The 27,667-nt window shown below is 48.2% G+C and overlaps 2 protein-coding genes across 10 annotated transcripts in view; both read left to right on the top strand.

Annotated features, from left to right (window-relative positions):
• The first annotated feature begins 1,258 nt into the window (after nucleotides 1-1,258).
• PCLAF (PCNA clamp associated factor) lies at nucleotides 1,259-6,570 on the top strand. The gene is made up of 4 exons (XM_077317823.1): nucleotides 1,259-1,469; nucleotides 2,782-2,859; nucleotides 4,784-4,949; nucleotides 6,208-6,570. Exons 1-4 carry the CDS (start codon nucleotides 1,418-1,420, stop codon nucleotides 6,266-6,268), a joined length of 357 nt encoding a protein of 118 aa, XP_077173938.1. The 5' UTR covers nucleotides 1,259-1,417; the 3' UTR covers nucleotides 6,269-6,570.
• Nucleotides 6,571-8,437: 1,867 nt separating this feature from the next.
• Nucleotides 8,438-27,667, top strand: part of CSNK1G1 (casein kinase 1 gamma 1) — a 38,074-nt gene continuing 18,844 nt past the window's right edge. For 7 of the 9 annotated variants that reach the window (XM_077318412.1, XM_077318407.1, XM_077318414.1 and 4 more), the window contains exons 1-9: nucleotides 17,094-17,242; nucleotides 18,437-18,828; nucleotides 21,400-21,440; nucleotides 22,412-22,481; nucleotides 22,994-23,142; nucleotides 23,959-24,193; nucleotides 25,389-25,474; nucleotides 26,323-26,407; nucleotides 27,403-27,551. In XM_077318412.1, coding sequence (XP_077174527.1) covers nucleotides 18,648-18,828; nucleotides 21,400-21,440; nucleotides 22,412-22,481; nucleotides 22,994-23,142; nucleotides 23,959-24,193; nucleotides 25,389-25,474; nucleotides 26,323-26,407; nucleotides 27,403-27,551 — 996 coding nt within the window. In that variant the 5' untranslated portion in view covers nucleotides 17,094-17,242; nucleotides 18,437-18,647. Of the gene's footprint in view, nucleotides 8,948-16,254; nucleotides 16,473-17,093; nucleotides 17,243-18,436; nucleotides 18,829-21,399; nucleotides 21,441-22,411; nucleotides 22,482-22,993; nucleotides 23,143-23,958; nucleotides 24,194-25,388; nucleotides 25,475-26,322; nucleotides 26,408-27,402; nucleotides 27,552-27,667 lie in introns of those variants that run through there. The other 2 variants (XM_077318408.1, XM_077318409.1) reach the window with 2 other exon arrangements.

Here is a 27,667-nt window from a genome sequence, read left to right as displayed (position 1 = left end):
ATATGGACCCCAGCCTAAGGTGTACAGCATTCAGTGCTTAGATCTGTACTGAGTTGACGGTGTCCAGCTAGCAGCAACTTTTTATGATCAAATTAAAAATCTAAACAAGGGGGGGGTCTCTTACTACCCAATGTGTCATGTAAAAACTCTTTTTTCATAATAAAAAATAGAGGCTGGTGAAGTCTCCCAATTATAAGACACCACCTGTTTTTAACAAGTTGAGATCATACGAATCTTCACCCAGCTTCATGTGTCCACGTTCAAAAGATTTAGATAAGCATGTTTACACATGAGCAATACTCGCTCCTTGCAACAACGTTTCAGCCAGTGAGCAAGACAGCTAAAAGCAGGGCCTATTAATATATTTAGACCCATACAATAATGGAAAGAATATGTATGATGTGAGAAAGGACAAAAGCCTGTCGCTAACTCCTCATGACAGTATCTCCCACATTATTTCCCCTACAACCGTACAGATTAAACCGTACAGATCTATTGCCTGAATAAATTCCCTCTTGAATAATTTTACATGGGGATCGATTCAGCTGTGTTTGTTTGAAGCAGCAGAACAAAGACTGAGTCCAGGGCCAACAAAGCTTAATTCTGGGTATCAGCTTTCATGGGCACGCATACCAAAACTTATACCCAGAATTAAACATGTTGCTCTTAAAGTTGCCAGTGGATTCAAACTGTGTTCTAAGTTTTGCATGGATCTTGACCTCAGACGGACCATCAGTTACCTTCCAAGCCCCTCAATGGCTTTAAAGGAGTGTGACTCTACTGTAAGGTTAATCGTCTGTACATAACTTGGGAGTAAAGCTTACTGATCGCAGTGGGACTTGCACTGTGAAAATAAGTATCACAGCAGGCTAGCGGGTGGCTGACACGCGTCCGCTTTGCAAATGAAACCAGGGAGGGACTGGATAAACGTGCGCTTTCAATCATGCACGTTCAGCTGTAACGTGGGAACTATTCCACGCGTATAAAGACGTCCAGAGTACTTCTGTGCACGGGTTGTTGCAGGCGCGTCCAGTGTAACTTATGGACAGCTCAATTCGACGCGAGTGGCGCGTTCATCCCTCCTCCCCCCGCCCCGAAAAAAAAAATCTAATTCCATTCACAATTATTTTTCCCCTTAAGGTTCCAGTACTAGCGGTGCGCGTGAGCCTCTCGGATTGGTCCGACGGCAATTCTCCCGGACAAAAAAAACGCCGCTCCGGCCGCGGGTTTCGCTGTGATTGGTCCGTCGGGGGCTGAGCCCGGGCCAATGGCAGCAGGGCGCGCGCGCGGGAAGGACAATTCGCGGCGGCTTGAAAGGGTCGGCCGCTTAGAGCGCCGCGCGTTTTAGTTCCCCTTCTCGTCCGGCGGGAGACAGAAGCGGCTGCGGGTGATCACTGAAGCCTTGCTGGGTGGCGGCATGGTGCGGACCAAGGCGGACTGCGGGGGGACCGGCGGGGCTTACCGGAAAGGTAAGAGCTGCGGGGTGGGGGGTTTTATCGGCGTCTGGGTTAAGGCTGCTGGAAGAGCCGCTTTAGATTCAAGCAGTCAGAATAAAACTGGGAATTGCAAGGCTCTGGATAGAGTAATGCGTGTTATCTTCTGAATTGTACATTGTGGCTAAACTGCAGGGCGTCTAGGAAAGTTGAATCAGAATAGGTTTTCAAGGAGCCCTAGACACCTGCTTGGAACTGGGGAAGGAATCCGATTGCCTGTAATGGGACTTACTCCCCAGTAGGCATACCCAAGTATTGGGAAATCTGTTTGGGGGTCTGAGTGGTGGTTTGCTGTTCTGTTTAAACAGTTGTCCCCACCCTCCTATTACAGAATAATGCAGGATTTTATTTTATGCTGTCCTTTTAAGGTGTGCAGCCTAATGGCTGGCCCAGATTTATTCATTGTCCACAATGCTTTGAAGATTTCAACTGGAGCACACCAGTTTGTTGTAATTCTTTTACTGTTGAGCGTTCTTGTCTGCATAAGCTGCAGTGTTTGGGCAACTTGAGTGTGTTCAAGTTCACTTCCTGAGCTTCTCTGGCGCCTTGTCTTCAGGAAGTCTGGGGTTATTGGTGTCTGCAAGGACGGTCAGCTCTTGCAAATCTAGCAGTAAGTTTCTATGGCACCTGCAGTTCTTTTAAAATCGCTTGGTTACCAGCTAAATTGTGGTAGATGGGAGGTGGGCGACTGTGTCAGTCTGTCTGTAGCTGGAGAAAAGAGCAGCTTAAGCAACTTAAAGGCTAATGGAATTGGCGACAAAAGAGGAGCTTCCGTGGGTCAGGGCTCAACTCTTCAGCTCTGAAAAGAGCAAGAGTCCAGGAACACCTGAAAGACTGTCACTGTTGCTGCCAAATTGGTGGTGGCAGGAGAGGAGGTTTTGTGTGGCTTGGTTGAATTGTAGTGGCTTTTTTATTCTCAGTCCTTTTGGAATAATGTTAAATCTTCTGCATTTGGTGAGAAAGAGATCAGTGCTTTGCAAAGTTGATAGGTTTCCATTCTGTGTGGCTAAATGTGGTGCTTTTCATATAAGATCAACATGGGCAGCCATATTTGTCTGTAGAAAAGAGCCCCAGTCCAGGAGCATTTTAGGACTAACAATTCTGGTGCAGGGGAGGAGCTTTGGTGAGTCACTGCTTGCTTATATCTGAAGAAGAGAGCAGTGATGCACACAAACTCCTACCCTGCCACAAATGTGGATACCTTTAAGCTAAATTGATGGTTTTTAGTGTAAGTGATATGTATGTTTACTTGGAAGTCCCTAACCACTTTCTCTTCCTGCTACTCTAGTGGTGGCCGCTAGGGCTCCGCGGAAAGTCTTGGGTTCCAGTAGTTCTAATGTGGACTCCTCTCCTTCTTCACGGAAAGGTGAGTGGGGTTGGGTCTTTTGCTGGGTTTAGCCCCTCTTGAGGAACTTATGCCAACCATCTGCGAGGAATCAACCTCTTGAGAGACATGCAGTGGCTGATTCTTTGAAGATGGCTGTGGGCTGCTCTGATTCTTCCCACCACCTACATATTACAAAAAATAGTCCACAGAGCAGTAGCAATTCTGCACATAGCGATCATTCCCATTCGGCAGGCTGTACTCTTTGCCAATATGCCACAAAGACTTAAATCGGGAGGTCTTGTTTTGCTTCTATTAGATGATTCACCGTTTCTCCATTGCCTGGTGCTGCCAAGAGGTGTTCCTGTACCAGGTGTGTGTGGGATCCCTTTGCTCACTCCTGGTGCTGCACTGCATAATTTTCCATTGCACTTCTATAACATCTGCAAGGTTCTAAACCCACGCTGTATTTTGACTGAGATTTGCAAATGGATCAGCATGGGGTGTTATTTCCACCCTATTATCTCTAAAAGTTACAGAGCATCCAGTTTCTCCTCCCATTGGTCAGGAACCCAAACGTTGAGCAGAAATGTAGATTAAAATTAGAATGCAAATATTTGTTATTAAGTGCATTAAGAAAATTAAAAAAAACATTAAAGCAGAAGACACAATCTGTGCATATTGCATGTACCATCTCAATTGTTGCACATGGTATGACCATAGACCAAATGTGCTTCAACCCAGAGGGTCTTCATCAGTGGTCAAATAAGCTATATGCACACATATAATGATACAGTATTACAATGAGATTTGGTTGGTGGCATCTATCTATCCATCCATCCACCTCTAAAGAATCATAAAATGTAAGCTCCCAACATATAAAGAATCATAAAACGTGAAACTCCCAATTTCAGACATGGAATGCTGTATTAATGTTTTGTGCCTTTGTTAACTCCCTGATGCCGAATGTCCTGTTAAAACGCTGTAATAATGTATGTGGTCTGTAGATACTTTGATACTGGTCAATGACCGTAATAAATAAAATATAATAATAATAAAAGGCATGGAGCTCACAATCAAAAATCAATTATAGTCACGAACCACCCTTCTATCCAAGGCCAAGATTCAGTCCTGAGTGTGTAGCCTCATGTGTAAACCGAAAGAACCAATCCAGTTGGGCCATCTTAGATATCATACAAGTGGCTTTCCTAAGTGCTTCTGGGAGTTTTGTAAATAAAACCCCCTTTTTCTCCTGTCTCTCAAAGGTGGGCATGCTAACTTTTCCATCGCTGGGCCCAATTGCACCTTAAAAGGTGCTGCTAACCATAAAATATGAGCCTCTTGTGGCGCAGAGTGGTAAGGCAGCCGTCTGAAAGCTTTGCCCATGAGGCTGGGAGTTCAATCCCAGCAGCCGGTTCAAGGTTGACTCAGCCTTCCATCCTTCCGAGGTCGGTCAAATGAGTACCCAGCTTGCTGGGGGGTAAACGGTAATGACTGGGGAAGGCACTGGCAAACGACCCCGTATTGAGTCTGCCATGAAAACGCTAGAGGGCGTCACCCCAAGGGTCAGACATGACTCGGTGCTTGCACAGGGAATACCTTTACCTTTTACCTTTAACCATAAAATGGTTACTGAGTGGTAATAATGTACTGCACTGACCTCAGTGGCCTGTTTTCTTTATCATCTTGTCTCAGCTTTAAAATTGTTCCGACACTACCAAGTAATCGGTATATCTTTTGTAACATGTATTTCCTGCAGTGCTCTGAAAGGCAGAGTAAGCTGCGAGGGTTCTGATTACAAATCAGAATAGTCCTTCTACCTTTGAAGAAGAATGCTTGCCCATGAACGCCTGTATCTTGAATAAGATGGTTGGTCTTAAAGGTGCCCCTGAGCTCAAACTTTGTTCTGTTTAAGTACGCTGTCACCTTTGAGGGCATTGATGTCTTCTGAATTATGCTTTTGCAGCTGAAAGCAAGTATGCAGGGGGCAATCCCGTCTGCGTGAGGCCCACCCCACCGTGGCAGAAAGGAATTGGAGAATTCTTCAGCCAGTCCTCAAAGCGCTCAGAGAAGGAGAACCAGGTCTCCGATGAGGAACCAGGATGCAGCGGAATAGGAAAGCGGAGGAGAAAGTAAGAATGGGCTGCTCTTGACCAGATTGCACTATCTAGCTATGCTCGGCAGTCCGTGGATTGGTAAAACGTGGCCAGATCATGGGACCCACTTGCCGCTTTCTCCATTTGGGTGAAGGGCTGCGGGAGAAACTTTTCATGCAAAGTTTTTAAGAAGCCTCCTCAAGTTATGTTTCTTAAAAGCAAAGAGAATATTGCCTGCGGGTCCTGTTCGTTTCATCGGTGCTTGGAGCATCAGTTTCTCTTTCTAAATAACATAATGACTCGCACAAACGTCTGGAATAAAATTTCTCAGGCTACGGAAAGCAGCAACCCATTCCCAGTACCAAATTTCTGACCTCAAATAACTGGCTGTCGAAGGCCAAATTTGTGTTCCTGAAAGAGGCTCTGGAATGTGCTGCTTGATGCTGGAAGGTTTTAAGCGTCTACAAGGCTGTTTTCCCTGCAGCAGATTAATACGGCTGTTCCAGTGGAATTATTTCAATCTTTGCCGAGAGAATGGCTGTTGGGAATAATGTATTTTCTCCATGGCTGGAACATGAGACAGTCTCAAAGGAGTCTTGCCTCATTCTTTTAAATGAAGTGCCTTTTTTTTACAAAAAGGGTTCAGCTCTTAGTTTCCAGGCAGCTATCTTGGCTAGGAAATCTAGTAGGTGACTTCTGGGTGAAGGCTGAATCACAAGAGCTTTGAAATGCTGATGTGGTTTCCCCCAGGCTTTTCTGACTTAATCAGTACATTGGTTTTGTTGTTTTTTTTTTTTTTTTTGGGGGGGGGGGAGTTTCCTGGCATTCACTTTCAAATGTATCGCTTGAGGCCATTTGTCACATCACAAAGGTTTCTCTGGTTTGTTTACTCCCTCAGCTAAGGGGTTGATTCAGTCTGTTACCTAAGTCTATACCTTCTGGGCGTGCCATTTCCAGATCAATTAAAAAAGGCAATTCAAGATAAAAGGCTGATAAACTTAAATTTAGGGCACTGTGTGTATGTGTTGTGCTACTCAACAAGGGGCTTTCAAGGCGAGGGAGGAGCAAAAGTGGTTTGCTGTTGCCTTCTGCTGATACATTGTTGAAGGTCTTCCTTCCAAGCACTGACCCTGCTTAGAGTTCGAGAGCTGACAAGACTGGGCTCTGCACAGTCCCCCCTCTCCCCATCCACCCGAGTGAACGATCTTTTAAAGTATCCGAGATTCAAAGATCTACAAGCCGGAGACCTTCTCAGCCAGAGTATTAACGGCATGGTTTCTTTTTTCCCCTACAGAGCTGTCCCTCTTCCCCCTTGCCCTGGTGAACACGATGCCTCTGACGATGACCAAGTATGAAGCACTTCCTGTCTTTTCCTGTTAATGGATTTTGCCACATGTGGTCTAATGTGGCTTTGCCTTCATGTAAATGTGTATATATTTGGTCTGAATATGGGTCTTTCCCAAAGCATGGCAGACTTAAGCTTTGTTTACTACAGACGTTCTTAACCTAAAACTTGAATGCCAGCAAGAGTAACTGGGAGAGCTTGTCAGTCCTAGAGGAAGAGCTGCCAATGGGGAAGTGTTGTTTCTGTCTGCACTTGCTGAATTTCTGTGCCATAAGGTGTTAAGAAAGCTATTAAACTTTTTATATGAAACAAGTATTTTCGGTTGATGTTTATCTTTGGTGATCATGGAGCCTAGCCTTTCTTTTGGGGCTATGAAAGTATAACCTGAAAAACTTGGACTAAAAAAAAAAACAGCGCAAGTCCTAAAACCTAACAAACATTTGTGGCTCGATTCAGGTGGGTAGCCAAGTTAGTCTGAAGCAGCAGAGCAAAATTTGAGTCCAGAGGCTCCTTTCGTGAGGAACTCACTTCAGATACAGCTAGGAATTGAGTCCATCTTTCCTAATTATTGGAAAGCAGAGTGGTTTCAGATGATCATAGTAGGGTGAGTTCCTATGTAAGAGAACTGCTTTTTCTTAGGTAAGTAGTTTTGGACCTAAGAGCAGCAGTTTTCTTTCAAGGGTAGAATAGAGACTGCTGAAATGCGACTGATAATGAAAATGCATGTACCTGGACTGAATCAAGACTCAGGTTTCTGGTCTCATTACTGAAGCTGAATTTTCCACACTTACTTAACCCTCTGCATATCACACCTAATTATGTCTCCTAATGTCATTTGGCATCTGAAATTGCTCCGCTTTCCAATAAGCAGGACCGATGGACTCACATTCCAGCTGTATCCAAAGCAAGCAGTGACACAGGGACACCTATACCCTGCCACAAATTCTGTTAGTCTTTAAGGTGCTCCTGAACTGTTGTTCATTTCTACTGCTACAGACAAGCTTGGTTAGCCATGTAAACAAAAGAAAGATAGGCCATTTTCTCCAGAATAATTACTTGCAAGGTGACTTTAGGGTAGTATTCAGTTCTTCTCTTAATAAGCTAGGTTATGGTACAGAGCAAACATGAGATAACAACATTAGGAACATAATATATTAATGCCTATAAACAGTATTTCTTCCAGCAAGAGTAAATGATCTCTTGGAATTGTGAGTCATTCATGCAATTGCTTAATTTCCTATGCTTCCACACAACAGTAGACAGTCTTCATATAGTAAGTGTAAACATCTACTAAGTAGTCTATTATGCTTTAATTGCTATCAAGCCAGCTGTCTCTGGAAGAATAATAGGGGACTGCAACTGTGCCTTGGGAGGGCTGCTGGGTGGATGCCAAAAAGGGGGGGAATCTTTGGCTCAGAAACAGAAAAACAACTTTGTTAAACTGCCATGAAGACTTCAAAGATGGAATATAAAGCTTCCATGAAATATAAAAACTGGGGAAGAATGAGATGGTGATGTATGGGGAACTGTAATGGGTGACAGGCATATAAATGAAATAAATAAGACTCAGGAGTATAGCTATGTTGATCTGCAGCAGCAGTAGGTCCCAGTCCAGTCTGTTAGTCTTAAAAGGTGCACACAAAAGCTTATTATTGAATAAAACTTCGTTAATAAATACTAAGTATTTAATAAGTAACAATAAAACCAAACAGATTGAGTAGGCACATTGGTTTGAAGTAGCAGGACAAAATTTGGAGTCCAGGGAGCGCCTTTACTAATTCTCTGCTAATTTTATTCCTCTCCCTTCTGTCTGCACTCTGGTGATTCCTGTTTCATTGTCTTAGGAAGGGTGCAGGCACGGGAAAGCTCTCCCCTTTAATAAAACCTGGTTGGGATGGAGCTGTCAATTCGTCCCTTGGCCTGCGCCATCCCCTTCCCCACCCACCATTGTTCCAGGCAGGCGCCTCTGCAACCCAAGCCTCACCCCCACCCCCCGCCTCTGCCGCGTCACATGACCCTCCTTCACGCCCACCCGCTTCCAACGGGCCCACTTCCGCCTAGCAACCGAACGCGGTTGCTAGGGCGCCTCCGTGGCGGCCCTGAACCGGAAACGTTCCCGTGACGGAGTGGAGGGCCGGCAGGCGCGCGTCCTATAGGGCGCCGGCTGGTGTGGGGGCGTGCCCCCTGGGAGCCCTTCCGGGTCGCTCTCCCTCTCCTTTCTCTTCCCTGCTCCTCCCGTCAGAGCGCGATCGCGGGCGTGGGGTCCGCGGCCCGAGCCCCATCTTGCCGGGAGAAGCGGCCCTTGCTCCGGATCGGCGTCGCGGTCGCCTCGGAGGCGGAGCGGGTTTCCATGGGCCGCGCCCCGAGGGACGCAGGGGGACCGCGCCATGCTCTGACTCGCCGCCGCGCTTTGGTGCTCGTGTGAAGGGAGGACACGCGTGTCGCCTGAGCCGAAGCAGAGGGGCGCGTTGAAAGGCCGCCTTGCTTCCCCCCCGCGCCCCAAATCGCCCGCCGCCGCCCAGCCATGCCCGAGCCCGCGCCACGGAGTCTCCCGGGCGGCCTGCAGGTCTTCGCGAACTCGCTCCCCGTGGCCACCCGTTCCCCCGGCCCCCGATCGAGGCACGCCAGGAAAGCGCTGCGGAGCTGCGAGCGGCGGAGGACGCGCCGCTGACCGGGGGACGCTCGGCAAGTAAGTCCGGTTTCGCCTCGCCGCCGGCTCCGGCCTCTGGCTTCTGCCGGGAGAGGGAGGCCAACCTCCAGGCGGGGCCTGGGGATCCCCCGGAATGACAGCTCCTCTCCAGGCTACGGAGATCAGCCCCCCCCCTTGGAGAAAGTGGGTGCTTTGGAGGGTGGGCTCTGTGGCCTCGTACCCCACTGAGGTTTCCATCTCCCCCAGGGGCCATCCCCAAATCTCCAGAAGTTTCCCATGCTGGACCTGGCTACCCGAGGTGGGGAGAAAGCTCTGTGGGATGGGATACCAGGCTCCAGGAGGGATCGGGGATCCCCTGGCGTTATAGCTTGACCGCAGAGATCCGTTCCCCTGGAGAAAAGGGTTGCTTTGGAGGAGAGGAGGTGGTTTTTACATCCTGGTTTTCAGTACCTAAAGGAGTCTCATAGCAGCTGACAAATCTCCCCACGAGAGACACCCTGTGAGGCTGAGGGAGCTCTGAGATAACTGGGACTGGCCCAGGGTCACCCAGCTGGCTGCATGTAGAGGTGTGTGGAATCCAACCTGGCATTGCACCCCACTGAGGTCCCCAGGCTCCACACACACACCCCCCAATTTCCAGGAGATTCCCAGCCTGTGGGACTTCATGCCACACCAGATTTAGCTCCAGGGACTGGTAAATCTGACAGACAAAAGTACAATTCCTTTCTGGATCTGGCATCCCTTACCTCCTCATCCAGGGGGACCTGGCAGCCTTACATGTGGGGGATCAGGGCCAGTTTTGGGAAGATGAACATGACACTTTGCCACCCTTCAAAGCCTTCAGTTCTGCAGAAACCTGGCAGCTGCTGAGTATAACACACAAGTTCTCCAGTGTATTAGGGGGTGCCTCCACAATTTTTATTTACTTATACCCTGCTTTTCCCACCGTGGGGTGCACTCAAAGTGGGCTACAACTTTGTTTTGCCATTCTGTCCTCACAGCAGCGCTGTGAAGTAGGCTAGGCTGATTTATTTATTTATTATATTTATATACCGCCCTTCCTCGAAGGCTCAGGGCGGTTTACAGAGAACAGGAAAAGATACAGATAAGGTATGCTGATTAAGGTAAGGTCACCCTGGCAGAGAGCAGATTCAGACCCAATTATCATTGGACACTCTAGTCCCCTACACTGAGCTGGCTGAGTCAGATCAGCATTGCCTACTCTGGCTGGCAGACACTCTTCACAGGGTCAGACTAAGGTCCCTGGCGTCTCCTGCTGACTGATCTTTTTAGCTGGAGCCTGCCAAGCAGACGTTGTGCCTTTGAGTCAGGGCTCCTCTGTGATTCGAAAAAAAGTTCCTAAATAGGAACTGTACACCTATCTGTCAGGGTTACTAGCCAGTGTAATCCCTGGAGTGAAATCTGGCAATGCTGCTTCTGGCACCAAGTTCCACAGGCCGTTTATGTGCAGCTTAGTATCAGTCAATTTAGCCTGTAATACGAGAACATAATGGACCATATCTGAAAAAGGTGATTTAGATTCTGGGGGTGGGATTCTCTGTTTGCATCAAGCCTCTTGTTGACTTTCAGTTTGTTTGCGTGAATGCGACCCTCTTAAAGGCTGAAAGTTTAAAAGGTGTTCCGGAGCACTCCTTTTAGCGCCATCGTAATAGGCATAAACTTTGCCTCTTCTCATCAGAAGCCAAGCGGAACGATTAAGGATGTAGCTACAGCAAAGGAACTTGGAGGTCATTCTACTTCCTCTTTGCTGTTGGCCTCTGGGCTGCTTTGTTTCAACAGTGGGCTTTGATGATTTGTAATACTCAGCAGTATTTTTTATTACTGTGGCTTGTACCTGGAGAGTCAAGCTGAGGCTTGAATTCTGTTGTGCATCTGGCTGGCTTAGCTTCCACATCTGGCTTTTTACTGGTCCTGAGGGATCAAGGGACTCGGATGTTCTAAAAGGTTTTGTTATATGCAGTTTCTTTCTTCTCTCCCTTCCGCGCCTGGTGTTTTCACAACACCCTTGTGTAGCAGGTTAGGTTGGAAGACTGGGGGCTGGCCATGGTCGCCAGGGTTGGCGGGCTAACTTTCCATCTTTCCCCATCTCAGCCCCGCACTGTAACCCAGCCATTTTGAACCTTTTGTCCGTGGAGGAGCCCCTGAAATAATTTACCAAGTTTCAAGGAGCTTTGGAAGTGATGTCAGTGGGCTACACCTCCCAGCCATGCCTCTTTGTCACATCCCCCGGAAGTGACATGTCCCCCGGAAGTGTCGTCACCTGCATTAATAGGGAGGCTCGAGGAGGACTGAGGAGGGAAGAGACAGGAGGTGGCCGAGGGTGGGAGTAGGCGTGCAGACTGGGCCCTCTCCCAGGCACAGAAGCCACAAGAGAACTCATGCTTGGGAAAGGTGAGGGAAAGCTATGGAAGCAGCCAGTTCCCTAGCTGGTGGCTGAGTACATTGGGAGAGGAGGGGAAAGGCTGCAGACCCCCTCTGAAGTGCCTGTGGACCCCCGAGAGTCTGATTGGGAATCCCTGCTCTAACCACTGCACTGCACTGATGCTGTTGCATGTTCAAACTGCACCTGGCCCCCTCGGACATTGAAACTTGTGTCTGGCGAATTAGAGTTCTGTGTTTGAGCGGCTGCTATCTAAGGTAGGGGTAGTCAACCTGTGGTCCTCCAGATGTCCATGGACTACAATTCCTATTAGTCCCTGCCAGCAAACGCTGGCAGGGTCTCATGGGAATTGTAGTCCATGGACATCTGGAGGATCACAGGTTGACTACCCCTGATCTACGGCACAAATAAACTTGGAAATAAATCTGTCGCAGGGTCTACTGCAAAGGCACATTCAGGGCTGGGCGGTTGTGGGGGTGGGGAAACCATTCTTGGAAGCCGTACAAGATAAACGGTTTTCACACACTTCGAAACTTTCTTCAGTGGTGAACTTTGCCCCGAGCTTATCCGACTGTGGTGCAGAAGGAACTTGCGCTCCAGTACTACATCGTGTTCCACAGTATGAATACATACTCAGAAGTAATATGAAGCATGTTTGTATTTCAGTCGTGACTCCCGGACTCCTATAGGCAGCACTGAGCAGTGTGCAGATGTGCTGGCTTATCTGAGATCTAAATTATCAAACCGGAATGGATGAGCAAAAGGAACCATATGATAAAGCACTGTTTGTGGCCAGGTTCCTGTGAGTAACCGCTTGGCTCCTGTGAGTAACCGCTGTGTATGTACTCTGCTGGTCCTCTCTTATTGTATACGGCAGCTCCCTGTTTGGTATCGCAGATCTATAGTATAGTCTTCCATCTGTTGGTACACGGATGCTCATGCATGTCTGATACAGAGCTTGACTATGTATCCACAAATGGTCTTGGAGCCGAAAGAATCTCAGCCTGTTTCTCAGTTTTTAGGTCTGTAAGATTGATGTGGGGCTGGGGATGGGACATGAGCCACAGTTTTATCTGGTACTAGAGCACATGATTAGAGCAGCCTGTCTCAACTTCGTTACTATTGAGAAACCTCTGAAGGAGTCTTCAGGCTTCAAGAATCCCCAGAAGCTTAGGACATGCCCCCCCAGGGCCCTTCCCCTTCCCACCCCCTCCAGGCCCATTGTTGGCCATTTGAGGAGGCGTGGGTAGGACGACATGGCCATATATGGTTACATCACCCACTAAACGTTTAACAAATTAATTAACTCCCACCCAATCAGGAAACCCTTCCAGGGCCGTCAAGAAGACCCAGGTTGAGAAAGCCCAGATTTGAAGTTTTGGGGCCAAAGTTATTTTGGACCGGTCTCAACCTTCACATGCAAAAGCCATGATCATTAGTAATGGCTTGATGTTTTTGCCCATTTAAGCGAGCGCAAGCCACGTCGATTTGGGTGGAACATAATTACATGCCATAAAGAATGCAACTTGAGGTCTGTCGGTATTGATTTTTCCCCTGTGGCGGGTTCATAGATCTTTGCCCTAACATTCTAGAATACTTCCTCAGTTTGTCCCAGTCTAATAAGGGGACTCAGTTTGGATCAAAGACCATTTTATCCTCACCCAGCTGGGCGAACAGACTGCAGGTGGAATCTCCTTGCCCGTCTGGAGGTCTTGGGGGGCTGCCGCTGCCTTCGACTGAGGTCTGAAATATTTCCCTTCCAGCCACAAACGTCATGTTGTGGCTGGCAACGTCTAAGAATTTATGGGATCTGGCAACTCTTCTTGTTGAGGTTCAGCTTCAGTGTGCAACCAGTGAGAATGTACGGATTTCAGGGTTGCCCGGATGGCGACTTTCCCAAGCGCATGTGTTTTTTGGCAGCAGGGGAGTTGCGGTCCCTGTCTCGCATTGGTGCCCAGGAAATACATTCTAGGATATGACAATCAGCCATCCGAAACTATCCAGGTACTGGCTTGCTTTCCATTAACAGGGGACTGCCCACCCTAGCATGGCATAGGGGTGCTCCAGATGTGGCTACTGCTGTTTGACTCTTTTATTTATTTTATATAGCATTATGTTTCTAGCCAGCCCTTTTCCAAAGGCTCTTGGGTGGTGTCCGTGTCCAGAAGCATGTTTGGCCAGCTTTGTTTAGCTTTATAAGTTAACGACTGGCTCGTCATTTGTGTCTTCGTAGCCTCCTAGAATGGCCTTCTGCATTGTTCTTTCCCATAAGCTGCCCTTTAAGACAGACTGGAAGATTCAGTGGGTGCAAAAATGCCATGTGCCTTGATGCTAACTGACCTTTCCTTCCTTCCTTCCTTCCTTTAATTATGAGGGTTTGTAGAGAAACTGAAATCACCTGGGCTTCCGAGGTCTGCAGTAGAATAGCTAAATTTGGTTGCGAGACCAACAAGATGTCCAGGCGAAAAGTTCTCAAGAGTCAAAGCTCCCTTTGTCAGGTATCTTTGCCTCTCGAAAGCTTCTACCTCACATCTTGTTGGTCCTCAAGGTGCTTCTGGATTCAAATCAGGCTGAAATAGCTTTAGTTGGTTTCCCCCTAATTTCCGTGCATCACAGAATAGGTGTTCTCCATATTCAGTTCCTTGTGTTCTGTCTCAGGAATTTTGGGGAACAAGGAATAAATCCAGCATAAGCAGCTGAAGCTTCAGTTTTCGTCTGCCTTTCGGCTCTGAACATTTCTCGGGACAAGGCGTTGTTAGCCTTTCTACTTTGGCTTGACTCCTATGACCTTGGGGGCTCTTTAGAGGCCCCGGAGTCCAGAGGGTTTGCCATGGAAAGGCTCAACCCAGGTCACACATTGCGTTTTTCGTTCCACGGGAAACATCTTCTCGATCAGGCTGAAAGTGCAAATTTGAAGCGGGCGTGTTCCTGACCGGCCTGATGTCTCAGTGCCGGAGAACTCGAGGCAGGCGAACAGCCTCCCTGTGGTTCCTTGGCGCTCTCTGGGTTCAACTCTTCCTGCTGCCACCTACTTGTTTAGCTTCTCAGCGCCAACGCGTGGGCACAACTGCGAACCGCTTCCATGGCAACCACCTTCGGCTGGTGACTGATCTGCAAATAGGTGGTTAAACTATGCAGATTTATTCAAAATATGTGGAGTCGTTTTGGGGGGGGGGCTGGTGGTCAGTGCCAGGTGACCGTGGTTTGTGCTCTTTTCAGGTAGGGAAGCAGTCAGCCAGTTTGGTGTAGTGGTTAGGAGCGCGGACTTGTAATCTGGTGAGCCGGGTTTGATTCCTCGCTCCCCCACATGCAGCCAGCTGGGTGACCTTGGGCTCGCCACGGCACTGATAAAGCTGTTCTGACCGAATATCAGGGCTCCCTCAGCCTCACCCACCCCACAGGGTGTCTGTTGTGGGGAGAGGAAAGGGAAGGGGATTGTAAGCCGCTTTGAGACTCCTTGGGTAGAGAAGAGCAGCATATAAGAAACAACTCTTCTTCTTCTTTCCACCCTTTTGGTTGTGCGCTTTGCATGTTCCAGTAGGATCCTCGTGACTTCTTATGCTTGGTCCGTGTTCTTGTTGCAGAACCCCTGCTCACGTCCCTCTTCACATTTTGCGACTCTTCCACTGCATGGCCAGGCCTGCCACTTGTAGACACACCTGACCAGTGCATTGTGTCAGTCAGTACAGTCTCTGTTGAGCAATGCTCAGTGTTAACCTAGATCGAGCATTAAAGCAGCGTAGTGTTGCGCAGTAGTGTGGTGGATAACCCAGGCTAGCCCAGTCTCATCAGATCTTGGAAGCTAAGCAGGATGTGACCTGGCTAGCATTTGGATGGGAGACCCCCACGGAATACCAGCATCATGATGAGGTGACAGGCAATGCCAAACCACCTCTGAAGGTCTCTTGCCTTGAAAAGCCTACAGAGATCCCATAATTTTTCTGTGGTGCAAACTAGGAGCCATACAGAATCTCAGTGTTTTCATATGGACATGCCAGTTGAACATATAGCAAGACACCTCTCTGGGCTCTCTATGACTGGCGTGCCACAACTGTTAGTCACAATAATCTGATCCTCAAGCCATTGTTCCCCACAACACGCCCTGTGAGGTAGGTGAGTGAGAGAGTTCTGGAAGAACTGCTCTGTGAGGCTCTGAGAGAACTATCACTAACCCAACTGGTTGCACGTGGAGGAGATTAGAAGCCGCTACTCTTAACCACTACACCAGGCCTGGAGGCTAGACAGTTGATGGTGATCTAGGCCAGGGGTAGTCAACCTGTGGTCCTCCAGGTGTTCATGGACTACAATTCCCATGAGACTAGAATGAGCATGGCTTTGGACTAGTTAACTTCTCCTTTCCCCACACCCAGGTCTATTGAGAGCCAGCTTGGTGTAGTGGCAAAGAGCAGCGGACCAGGTTTGATTTCCCACTCCTCCCCCCCCCCCCATGCAGCCTGCTGGGTGACCTTGGAACAGACATTGTTCTCTCAAAGCTCTCTCAGCCCTGCCTACCTTACATGGGGAGAGGAAGGGAAGGCGATTGTGAGCCACTTTAAGAGACACAAGGCCTGCTGGGTGCCCTTCGGCTAGTCACAACTCTCTCAAAGCTCTCTCAGTCTCACAGGGTTCCTGTTGTGAGGAGAGAAAGGGAAGGCGATTGAAAGCTGCCTTGGGACTCCTTTGAGTAGCAGAAAGCAGAGTATAAAAACCAACTCTTCTCCTATTCCTTTTCATCAGAAGTCACTATTACGCGCCAGAAGGTGAAAATGCCAGGCACTGTCCTTGGAATCGAATCAACCAAGTGTATGCAACCTTGACTGGTTGAGCCAAGATTGTCCCCACAGTGTTTTTGCTTGCCTGGAAGGTGTATTGTGACTCACCAGTGAACAACCCCCCCCCTAGGATTGGGCTGCCTTTCATACTCTCAGGTAGGCTGGAGCCTTGGTGCGGGCTGGGAAAGGTGCCTCCGCCCCCAAGGTGACTCTTGGTACGTTCAGATCTGAAAACACCCAACTGAGTAGAACCCTTCCTCGGCCAGTTCTGGTGGTTTCAGTGTAGCAGGATTCAAGGAAGCCGAATTAACCAGACTGTAGGCATTTTTCACACCTCTTTCTGCCACTGTAGATTGCAGTCCTGCCCTCTCAACCTAGCCTACCTCACAGGGTGAGTTTTGTGAGCATAAAACAGAGCAGTGGCGATGTGATATTGGTCATTTTGGGTTCCCATTGGAGAGGAGAGTGGGGGGAGGATGTTAAATGAACTCAGTTTGAGAGGCCTCTGTCATCTGTATGGTGACAAGGGTCAGATCCAGCATTTTTCAGCTTCTTGATCGTGGAGGAACCTCTGCCATGCTCCTCAGAGAAGTAGGTGCGAAAGTGTTGAAAACATTTACTGTTTCGATGGTGGAGAAAGAGACTGGGCCTGTAGAGCAAGACTCCAGGGACATCTAGTGATGTCTGCGGCCATCTGTTCTTCTGCGAAAGGCCACGTAACCCCTCTTGGGTAACCCAAGGTTCCCAGGAACCCCGGTTGGGAATCCTCGGTCTAACCTTTTACTGTAAAAATAAAGGAAATTCTCTCCAATTACAATACACATAGTTTTATAGGTAATAACGCTGCAGTAGTCGGTTAGAAAACTCCAAAGGCTTTCTGGGTTGCTCCGTTCCTACTTACGGCTTTAACCGGCCAAAGCAAAGCAAGTCCACCGTAAAGCCGACCCTCCATCCTCCTGGTCGTGGCCTCTGGCGTGTGCTCGCCCTGCATTGTGTTCTCACAGCCAGCCGGGTTCCATGAGCCCCGCGCATTCTAAGGTGATGCGGCCCCTGGGCACCCAGCCGGCCAATTAGGCTTCCCTGAAGATTATGCTCCAAGCCGCGTAAAGATTTTTGTCGGGCTGAACAGCAACATGCTCTCGTGACTATACTGTGAGCCAGGTACGTCCCGAATCACAATGTAAGCTGTAAGTCAGGACCCCGGGGGTCGGCAGCTCTGGGTTGGGGGATTCCTGGAGACTTGGGAGGGTAAGTTTTCGAACTCGAACTTTCTCCTCCAGCCAGAGGAGGGGAGAAAAACGGAAGTCCCTTTGGGGTCCCCATTGGGAAGAAAGCCAGTATATAAAGCGAATAAATGAAGTGAAAGAAAGGCCAGGAAGTGGCTGGAACAACACGCCCAGAATGCTGACAATCCTCTCTCGAATGGTTTCCAAGTTGACTTGCCACTTGGTTTCCCTTTAGGACCGAAGCATAACATTCCCTTGACAGAGAAGCAAATAGAAAACAACCTTTAAGAAGTCACAAGGTTGGAAGGCCTGCAAGATGGCCTTCTTCCACCAAGGATTTGGTTGACTTCCAGGCCTGAGCCTCTAACACAGGGGTAGTCAAACTGCGGCCCTCCAGATGTCCATGGACTACAATTCCCAGGAGCCCCCTGCCAGCATTTGGGAATTGTTCATGGGAATTGTAGTCCATGGACATCTGGAGGGCCGCAGTTTGACTACCCCTGCTCTAACATCTAAATGGACCCCCACCTACCCTGCATCTGAGGTTACCACCCAGTTGTGAGCTCCCCATCTTGAGCCAGACCACACAGAAGGTCTTTAGACTTGGCAAGCCTGGCTCGTTTTATGGAGCGATTACAGTAAGAATTTTAGCATTGTTTTAGCCTAAAGTTTGCTTGACTTGAATCTGTATTGGACATGTTTTATACCCTGGTGTGAGCCACCCCAGGGCCATTTTTGGAGCGGGGTGGCCTAAAAACCTCATAATAAATAAGCAAGCAAGCATGGTTAAATCTTCTGCCTTGAGGAATTTGCTGTTTTATTTCAGAGCTTCTTATGGTGAAGCTCTTGTAGATGGACACCAAGCATCCCAAGGCAGAAGTTCTGGGCTATGGAGGAACAGAGACGATCCCTTGATGAGACAGGAGGGGCCAATTGGGGGCCAGGGGTGTGCCCCACATGTTCGAGCTTCTCCCAGAATGCAAACGGTTGCATCTGAACCGATCAATCTGCTGGAGAACTGAAATCGCAGCCATTGGGTTCCTATTTTAGGGAGCAGCGCGTGCTTTTATAAATAGGATTTTGCTCTTACAGTTGCCCTCTCTCTTTTTTTTCCCCTTTCTTTTTCTAGGTTGTATAAGATTTTTTTTTTCTCCCCCTCTCCTACCTCTCGGAGGATTCCGGAGCTGCCCGCTGAATGTTCCGTGGACACGATGCCAAAAGATCTCCAGATGTTTCTATAGTTTGACCCAATGGTTCTTCGGGATATATATTTCTCTCTTCAAGAATAAAAGCGCACGGTCCAAATCCCGGCCGTTGGCAGATAACTTTATTTTAAGATCATGGACCATTTTCCCAGGGAGAAAGATGAAAGGCAACGGACGGGGAAAGGCAATCCCGGGAGAAACTCCCACAGCTCCCGAGCGTCGAGCTCCTCGTCGACCTCCGGCGTCCTGATGGTCGGTCCCAATTTCCGAGTGGGCAAGAAGATAGGCTGCGGCAATTTCGGAGAGCTCAGGTTAGGTAAGGCACAACGGTGGCGTCGCTTGGGATTTGGGCCATAAGACGGGCACAGGGGAGCAACACGGATGAACAGGCACGTGTGTAGACACCACTCTGAGATGGGCCTTCCTCTTCTTTCTCAGGCAGGAAGGGGTGCTTTTCTGGGGTGGGTTCTGCTGGGACACACCCACAACCAGGAGGGACGGCTCCTGTTCAGTTCACGGCTTCAGAGCAAATTTAATCCGCTAAAAGAGCCTGGATGGCGTAGTGGCGGGAGTGTTGGACTTGGGGGTCTCCAGCCCATGAGCACCTTGGTCCGGCATCGATACTTTTTCTGGCGCCCGCCAAGTGTTTTTAGGAAATGGGCAGGGCTAGGTAGGGGTTTCGCCCAGCAAGGTTTCTGGTTGACTGTCTGAGATTTGACTGGGGGTGTGGAATTTTTTTTTAATGTTGCTTTGGCGGTAGCTGCCACCATATCACCAGGATCAGCTCTGTGATACTGAAGTTGAGCAATTGGCTTGTGGCTGGCTCCGCCTCCTGCGGCAGCCATTTTGCAGGGGCCACCGTGTTTCTGCACGCATTGTGCAGTGCCAGAATTTCAGATGCACCTGCAGGTTCGAAGTGGTTGCTGGCAGGGGCTCCTGGAAATTGTAGTCCATGGACATCTGGAGAACCACCGTTTGGAAATCCCTACTCTGGAAAGAACTACGTAATTCCTCTAGAACTGTCATCAAGAAGCTTCTATCACAAGAAAGAATTTAATTTTGCATGGCTGTTTCCTTGCTTCTTCTGTCAAAAGTTTGATTTCTTTGGCTATAGGGAAGCCAAAGATTTGCCTTGCAAGGCTACGTCTCAGTTCCCCAGATCTCCCACTCTAGGCACATCTGCAGTTCCAGGCAGGCTGGTGTTGGCTTTGAAATAGAGGGCAGAAGTCTATAAATATTGACGGTTCTGCTCCAGGAAAATCTAGGCTGGGACCAGGACATCGAAATCTGTAAAGAGGCTTTCCGAACAGAGACAGTTCCCAAATAAGTGTTCCAAAGCAATCATGACAGCATCAAAAAAGCTTTCTTCTTGTAAATCTCTGTCATGCTTCCCCCTTTAGACTGAAGAAAGGGTGTGGCCCATATGTGCCATGAACCCAGGAAACTGGAATTCGATTCCATTTCCCCCGCAAAAACATGGACAGGAATGGACTTGTTATATTTCAATATTAGTGAACTATCTTTGGGGGACTGAAGTTAAAAGTTTTACTTGGGTAGGGTGTGTTCTTTCACGTCACGTGTGCCATGGCAGCTGTTTTACAGCCGTGGAGATCCCGTCCTAGAATTGTTTGATTTCTTTATTGTCGCTTTGGGTTGGGCTTTACAGTTTCACATGATTCTTTCATGCACGTGGCTCTCCTTTGAAGTGAAACCAGAAATTGTCCAGAGTATGTGTCACAATGTCTGCTGAAATCCGTGGCAGGATTCCTGTCAAAACTTTACTCAAATAGTAATCAGTGGTCTGTTTTTATCATTTTTTATCTTTGATTCTCAACCCATTGCCCTTATATAATGACAGCATCTCTTGTAGCTGTTCAGGTAACTCACCTTGATTTCTACCTGAGGTTTCTCTCAGTCACAGTTATTTCTCTCATTTTCTCTTTGGTTTAATTATATGGAAGGTCCCAACTCTGTCACCTCCCTCAAAGCAATTTAAGTAAATTAAGCTTCAGCCCAGAATTAAACTTTGGTCTTAAAGATGCCACTGGGCTCTAAGTTTGTTCTGTAGGGGTGCTAGTTTGTGTAGACTGGGAGTGACACCCTTGTATAGACTTCAGTTTCTGGAAAATGGATATCAGAAGCTATATTGCAGGGGTGGCCAAACTGTGGCTCTCCGGAAGTCCATGGGCTACAATTCCCAGGGGCCCCATGCCAGCATGGTGCTGGCAGGGGCTCATGGTAACTGTTGTCTGCAGACATTTGGAGAGCCACATTTTGGCCATCCAAACTGTATTATGACCTTGAACTCACGTCTGCTTCGGAATATGGGGAATCAGCTTTTGCTACTCTTTAATTTTGGATGACATGATGAGAAATAATCCACAGTTTTGCTGAGCAGATTCTCCGAACTTGAGAATTCAAGTTTGTAACAACTGTTCCTTAATTCTCAAAAATTGCTGTCTGCTGCCCTCTTATGTCAGCACAATGTGAACTGTTCCTTTCCCCATTTACATCCTGCCAACATACTTACAAAAGCCTTGGGACTCAAGGCTGAATCTCATAATTACCCTAGCGAGAGCTCTCTCTGCCAGTGGTTCCCAATTTAAGCCATTCCAGGGACTCTCAATTCTCATCTGTGCACATTGCACATCAGCCAACCCCGTCTCCGCATTTAGTTGTCTATTTCCACACCTAAGCATAGGTGGTACTAGGGAATGAAACGAGTTGCAAACATTTGGGAGTTGATGGGGAAATATATGTTTAAAGAAATTAGCTCAGGTTTGTCATACTTATTGTGCAGGAAATGGGACCGTGGTTTACAGACCTAAAATGCTGCCTTCTGTCTGTTGCAGTTTTAGATACGTTTTGATTTCTTTTTCTTTTTCAGGCAAAAATCTTTACACAAATGAATATGTAGCAATCAAGCTGGTGAGTAGGCTCACGTTTTTTAAAAAAAATACTATCTGGTTTTGTGCGCTCTCAAAAAGAGGCCCGTTTATTCATCCTTTGTTCTTCTTAAAGATGTTAATCCCCCAAAGACAGTCTTGGAAAGTTGTGTGTCACCAGGCCAGAGATGGCTTTTGGGAGCTTGTCCTGAACAGCTGCCTAAAAGTCCCCGCAGTTTGCAAGCTTGTTGCATTCTCATATGGAACTCCTTTGATAGATGCTTAGACTGAATCTATGCCTGGCTAAAGGACTGAAGTCGGGACTGAAATCTCAAGCTGTGTGGTTGTCTTCTTGCGAATGGAGACTTGACCTCTTTGCAAGGAGGCAGGAAATCTGAGCGGGCTGTCGTGTGGGTCCCCGAGGCATTTCTAGAAGAGGGGGAAGGTTAAGAAACCTCTCTAGACCAGCTATTTGAGATCTGGGACTGCGTTTTGGTGCTTCTTCTAATGCGGGTGTTTCACCTGCGCACGGCCAAAGGCAACAGCCAAAGGGCTCTGGGCCTTTTGCATTGTCATCCATGGCTTGTTGTCTGATGTGCAGAGTGGGTGAGGCCAGAGGATCCAGGATTAGACCCCCATGAGATTATTGCACTGGCTAACAGTATTTAATTTTTGTGTCCTTTTGCAGTCCGCTTTAGTTCCCCAGTAGGGAGAACAGCAGGGCACACATGCTTAAAATGCAGCTGTGGATTATGGTGCCATGACCCTGAATTGGCTTCAGTTTAGCTCCCTGGCTCCTCCAAGCCATAATCTCTGCTTCGGCACTGTCTGCTTTTTCTCCTTTTCCTTTAATTTGGAGGTTAGCAAAGGCCCAGTCACTTGGTTAAAAAAAGTCATTCACGCCACTCCGTTTGTTCCTGGTCATTCACCGTTTTAGGAATGCCACACAGGCTCTGGACCTAAATTTATTGGATGTGACTTTGCCTCTCTTTTTTCTTCTTGCTTTCCTTACAGGAGCCATTAAAATCCCGTGCCCCCCAGCTGCATTTAGAGTATAGATTTTATAAACACATTGGCTGTACAGGTAAGCAAGGCTTCTTGCAGTCTCGTTTTTCAGCTGACCCAAACGTGGCACACAGAGGCCATCCTCCTTATCCCTAGAGTTGTAAAATCAAGTGTCTGAGGGCAGTCACCTGGCCTGATATTGGAAGGGGATTTGGTGAGGAGCCCCAAAATCCTCCCACCTGATTCCGTACACACCAGAGGGACGTGGACGCACTTTTCTGAAACAACAGCTGGTTATTGTCGCATCGTAACCTGGCTTTTGGAAACACAAGAACAGCACGCTGTTAACAGCTGACAGGTTATATTTTGGCTACAGAAAATTGCCGTGTCAGCGTAGGATTGCCTAGCAAATTTAAATGCAAAGGTGGTACAATACGCAGCCAGGGAGGGAGGAAGGGGAGGAAACTGTGCATCCATCCCAGAAACCACTGCAGTGACCCACAGGGCTCTGGGAAATCCCCTCTTCCTGATAGTGATGCTGCTGCACTTCTGCTCATCCCTTCGCTTTCCGTTTCGTTATCGTCTCGACAGAAGGCTTCCCCCAAGTATATTATTACGGGCCATGTGGAAAGTACAACGCCATGGTACTCGAGCTCCTCGGGCCAAGTTTGGAGGACTTGTTTGACATCTGCGACCGAACGTTCACCCTGAAGACTGTCTTGATGATAGCCATCCAGCTGGTGAGTGAACAAAACACCCTGCCGGGGTGAACGGAGAGCCCTGCGGCACCTGAGTGGTGAACTACGTTTACTTGGGCCGGAGCTTTTGTGAGCCAGAACTCAGGAGATTGGGGAGCAAGCGGGTGGACGTGTTCAAGGTGATTCTGGGACAGGCTCTGGTCATTTTTGGAGTGTGATTCTTATGTCTGGCATGGAATGAGCCCATATTCTCGAGTTTTTAATCTTCACAGCCTGACTTGTGCAAACCAAGAGCCAGATGACGTTTAGTTCTTCCAGTCTGTTTGCAGAGTGTACCACAGGGATTCCCAACCAGGCCTCTGTGAGCGCTCTCCGGCCTTTCCCCCATATCCTACTTTAATGGTTTCTTCCACAAGCTATTTCCCACATTGCTGTGAAAGCAAGGAACCGGCCACTTCCACTGACCTGAGGGTGGCCTTCTTGTGTAGTTAGCACACCTGGGGAAGGGGGTGGAGCTTGGACACCAACTCCTACCTCCAACCACCTCCTTTCTCTCTCCCTCAGTCCTCCTTGGGCGTGGCAGGGAGACATGGCCAGCTGACATCACTTCCAGCCCAGTTCGAGGGCTCCTCAAGGCCTGAAAAATACTTCAGGGATTCCGCTACCATTAAAAGGTTGAAAAGGGCTGGTGTAGAGATTTAGAGAGGCAGTTTTCATCTCTGAGCTAGGAAATTATGGGCTTCATTTTCATATACACTAATAATACGGAGGATTTCAAATCAGCATTTGGTGTACAGACTTCCTTAACTTATGGCGTTTTTTTGCAAAACTTGTTTCCTCGATTTGGTTCTTTGGCAGATCACTCGAATGGAACTGGTGCACTCAAAGAACCTCATTTATCGGGATGTCAAGCCAGAAAACTTCCTCATTGGCCGGCAAGGAAACAAGAAGGAACACGTCATCCACATAATAGACTTTGGGCTGGCCAAGGAATACATTGATCCGGAAACACAAAAACACATCCCCTATCGGGAGCACAAGAGCTTAACGGGAACTGCCAGATACATGTCCATCAACACACATCTTGGCAAAGGTCTGTGTGGTTTGGTTTGCTAGCATCTGTGTTTCTTTGCTGCTTTGCATACTGTAGAGCAGGGGTCCCCAACTTGAGGCCCGTGGGCTGCATGCAGCCCCTGACCTCTTTCTGTGTGGCCCTCCAACCTGCTTGTCTGCTGCTATCACCCTCAGGGCAATTTCCCTCAGGCCCATCCTGTTCTTCCTGCCTCAAGAGGCACCATCTGCTGCTGTCCATCCTGTCCCTTTCTTGCAAAAAAGACAATAGTCACATAAAGAAATTTGCTGCACACATGTTCACAGTCTTTGGCATCTCATACGTCTGTGAACAAACCTTTTCCAAGATGAAAATTGTGAAATCAAAGTGTAGGTCAAGGCTTACAGATGAACATTTACATGACATTTTAAGAGTGTCCGTCACAAACCTTGACTTGGACATCAATGCCTTGGCTAACAGAAAACAGCCGCAAAAATCACAGTGACTAGGTAAGCATGTGTAACTAAATAAAAGGATTCCACAGTAAGCTATTGTTCCAAAATGGATTGCATTAAAGTTAACATTTCTTCATTTAGCTTTGAATGTTTCATTTTGATCTAAGTACGTAGGTTAATAATTTTGTTACGTTTTGGTTTAAGATGTGGGCCTCTTTAGGCACTGGGCATGCTAATATGGCCCCCATGTGCCAAAAGTTTGTGGACCCCTGCTGTAGAGTGTGCTTATGGCCTTGGTTACAAGTTATCTTACAACTGAGAATGTGCACGCATTTACGCTGGAGAGCTTGTTTGCCCTGGAAACCTGACTTGACTATTCTGAATTAAGAAGTCGTTCCAGATATGTAACAAGCTCGAGACTGCATTGGCACAGTTACTCAGCTCCTAGACTTAGAGCAGGGGTAGTCAAACTGTGGCCCTCCAGATGTCCATGGACTACAATTCCCATGAGCCCCTGCCAGCATTCAAATCCTTGCTTCATGCCCCAAGTTCTTACCAAGGCACACACAGCGTAGTACAGGAATGGCCAAACTGTAGCTCTCCAGATGTCCATGGATTACAATTCCCATGAGCCCCTGCCTGTACTAAGGACATGGGCCCAATGGGGCTGTCTTGTGCATGTCACTTATGCCCCCCATGTACTCTCGCAAAGAGGAGTCATTTCCATAGGCATGGCCAAATGGCGATTTAGGCTCTGATGGGTGTGTGTGTTTGTGTTTCAGAACAAAGCCGGCGAGACGACCTGGAAGCCCTTGGCCATATGTTCATGTACTTCCTGCGAGGCAGTTTGCCATGGCAAGGCCTGAAGGTAGACACTAAAGGCGCACATTGAATCAGGTTTCCTCTGCCCGAAGCTTTCAGCTTTCAGCTGAAACAGCTGCTCTACCACTTAACTATTAAATCTCTCTTTGGTCCAGTTTTTCCACAATGAAGTCTTGAGAACGTCTTGATTAAGATGTGGAATTTGCTGCCTGAGCATATAGCGACGGCCACAGCCTTAAAGAGGGGATTAGATGGATTCATGGAGGAAAAGCCTATCAGTGGCTCCTAGCCGTGGTGGGTGTGAGGAACCTCCACATGCAGCGGCACTAAGCCTCTGAATCCTAGAACCAGGAAGCAACATCTAGGGAAGGCCTTGGCCTCTCTGCCCTGTTGCTGGCCCTCCAGAGGAACTGGTTGGCCACTGTGTGAGACAGGATGCTGGACTAGATGGACCCCTGGTCTGATCCAGCAGGGCTCTCCTGATGCTCTTCTGAAGGCCTCGGCCTCTCTGCCCTTTTATTGGCCCTCCGGAGGAACTGGTTGGCCCCTGTGTGAGACAGGAGCCTGGACTGGATGGACTATTGACCTGATCTTATATTCTAATGTCTTACAGTCCTTTAAAAAAAGGCATTAAACCATTTCTGCCTCCTCTCCTCGCGTTCCAAATTTGTATCTCCTTGTATTGCCGAGTGACTCCTTTAAGCCCTTTCCTCTCAGGACGTGAGGTCAGCAGAGAGAGGTGCTGCATCCTGCTCGGCCTCTAAGGATCAGAGTCCTTGTTTGCGGGGGGAGAGGGGAGCGTTCTGGCCCGAGAGCCCACTCTGCTTGCCAACAGGCCACCCAGTTAGAGCTGTGCCATCCAAACATTTAACGAAGCCTCTTTGCACTGTGCAGGCGGATACACTAAAAGAGAGATACCAGAAGATCGGGGACACGAAGAGGAACACTCCAATTGATGTTCTCTGTGAGAACTTCCCAGGTGAGTTTCGGACTGGGCGGCATCCTGCCCGTGTCGGATTTGTCCTTGAAGCCGGTGCGCCTCTCCTCTTTCCCCCCAAAGCCCATCTCTATCGATAATTGTATACATCATCTGGAAACATCTTGAAAATTAAGCCCTAGCTCTCTCCAGTGTGCATAATTGAAAAGGGCCATAAAAAGGGGGTTTTCACGTACTCAGTAAGGCTGCAGGGCATGTTTTCCAGTCTAAGAACGGGAGGTCTGACTCGTGCATGCAATATATATTTTCCCAGTGGCTGTATACAAATAACCTTATATACGTCGGGTAAGGCATTCAGAGCCAGCGGCTCCCTTTCTAAATGGCCTTGGCAATTAGAAGCCCTTTTTTGTGCATTGTGGAAGCGATCTTGTATTGCGAGACTAAAGGGTTGCTTTGAGGGGTTTTTGGCAGAGGAGTGGAAATGTAAGTTTCTTCTTTCAGAGAGTAGTGGCCAGTCTAGGTAAACGAGGGCAAGGCATGCTTGGTAATGTTTAGAGTGTGCTCGGCCAGCCGTTTTGGTATCCGACTGCTATTTTGAGTATCTAAGTTGCTTTCACCTGCCCTGTGTTGTTGTTGAGGCAGGACACACCAACTATTCTCCACTGTTTTTGGGCCACGGCCCTTTTAGGAGCACTCCTCAGGTTCCAGGGCCCCCTGCAGTAGGCTGGCCACTTGCACAATGAGCTAGGCTAAAAAGGGCCTAAGCTAAAAGTGAAATAACTATACTCCACGAACCTTTTCTTATATATATAAAAATGGAGGGGGGAGACCCATGTATGCCCCTATAACAATGTCGTCGTTGAACCCTGTTTTCAAAGCCTCTTTGCTGTCTGAGAGCATCTCCCTCGCATCTTCCCACACAACCGAAAAGCTTCCCGAGCATGCTCCAGGGGACAGCTCGGAACGGATTCTGCCTTGGCTTCTTCCCAAACAGGTGATCTTTGATGCCTTGCTTCTCCCTCATTCCCTTTCCACAGAGGAGATGGCCACTTACCTTCGTTACGTCCGGCGACTAGACTTCTTTGAGAGGCCGGACTACGATTACCTACGGACAATCTTCACAGAGTTATTTGACAGGAGAGGATTCATCTTTGATTATGCCTACGACTGGGTCGGCAGGCCAATCGTAAGTTGGTTGCGGGGCAGGCGAGCGATCTCTCGGGGATCTCTTTAGAGCACTAAGTGCCTTCCCTTTTTTGACGCTTCCATTGTTGCGTTCTGCACTTCAGAAGTCTTGAGAAT

This window comes from Paroedura picta, chromosome 18 (genome assembly GCF_049243985.1).
Source record: "Paroedura picta isolate Pp20150507F chromosome 18, Ppicta_v3.0, whole genome shotgun sequence".
NCBI lineage: Eukaryota > Metazoa > Chordata > Lepidosauria > Squamata > Gekkonidae > Paroedura > Paroedura picta.
This window is presented reverse-complemented; position numbering and strand designations above follow the sequence as displayed.

Excerpts from the sequence above, each read along its gene's own strand:
- PCLAF (XM_077317823.1), top strand. The coding sequence starts at position 1,418 with ATGGTGCGGACCAAGGCGGACTGCGGGGGGACCGGCGGGGCTTACCGG. Across the intron at positions 1,470-2,781 it reads CGGCGGGGCTTACCGGAAAG|TGGTGGCCGCTAGGGCTCCG; the intron begins GTAAGAGCTGCG and ends CTGCTACTCTAG. Across the intron at positions 2,860-4,783 it reads CTCTCCTTCTTCACGGAAAG|CTGAAAGCAAGTATGCAGGG; the intron begins GTGAGTGGGGTT and ends ATGCTTTTGCAG.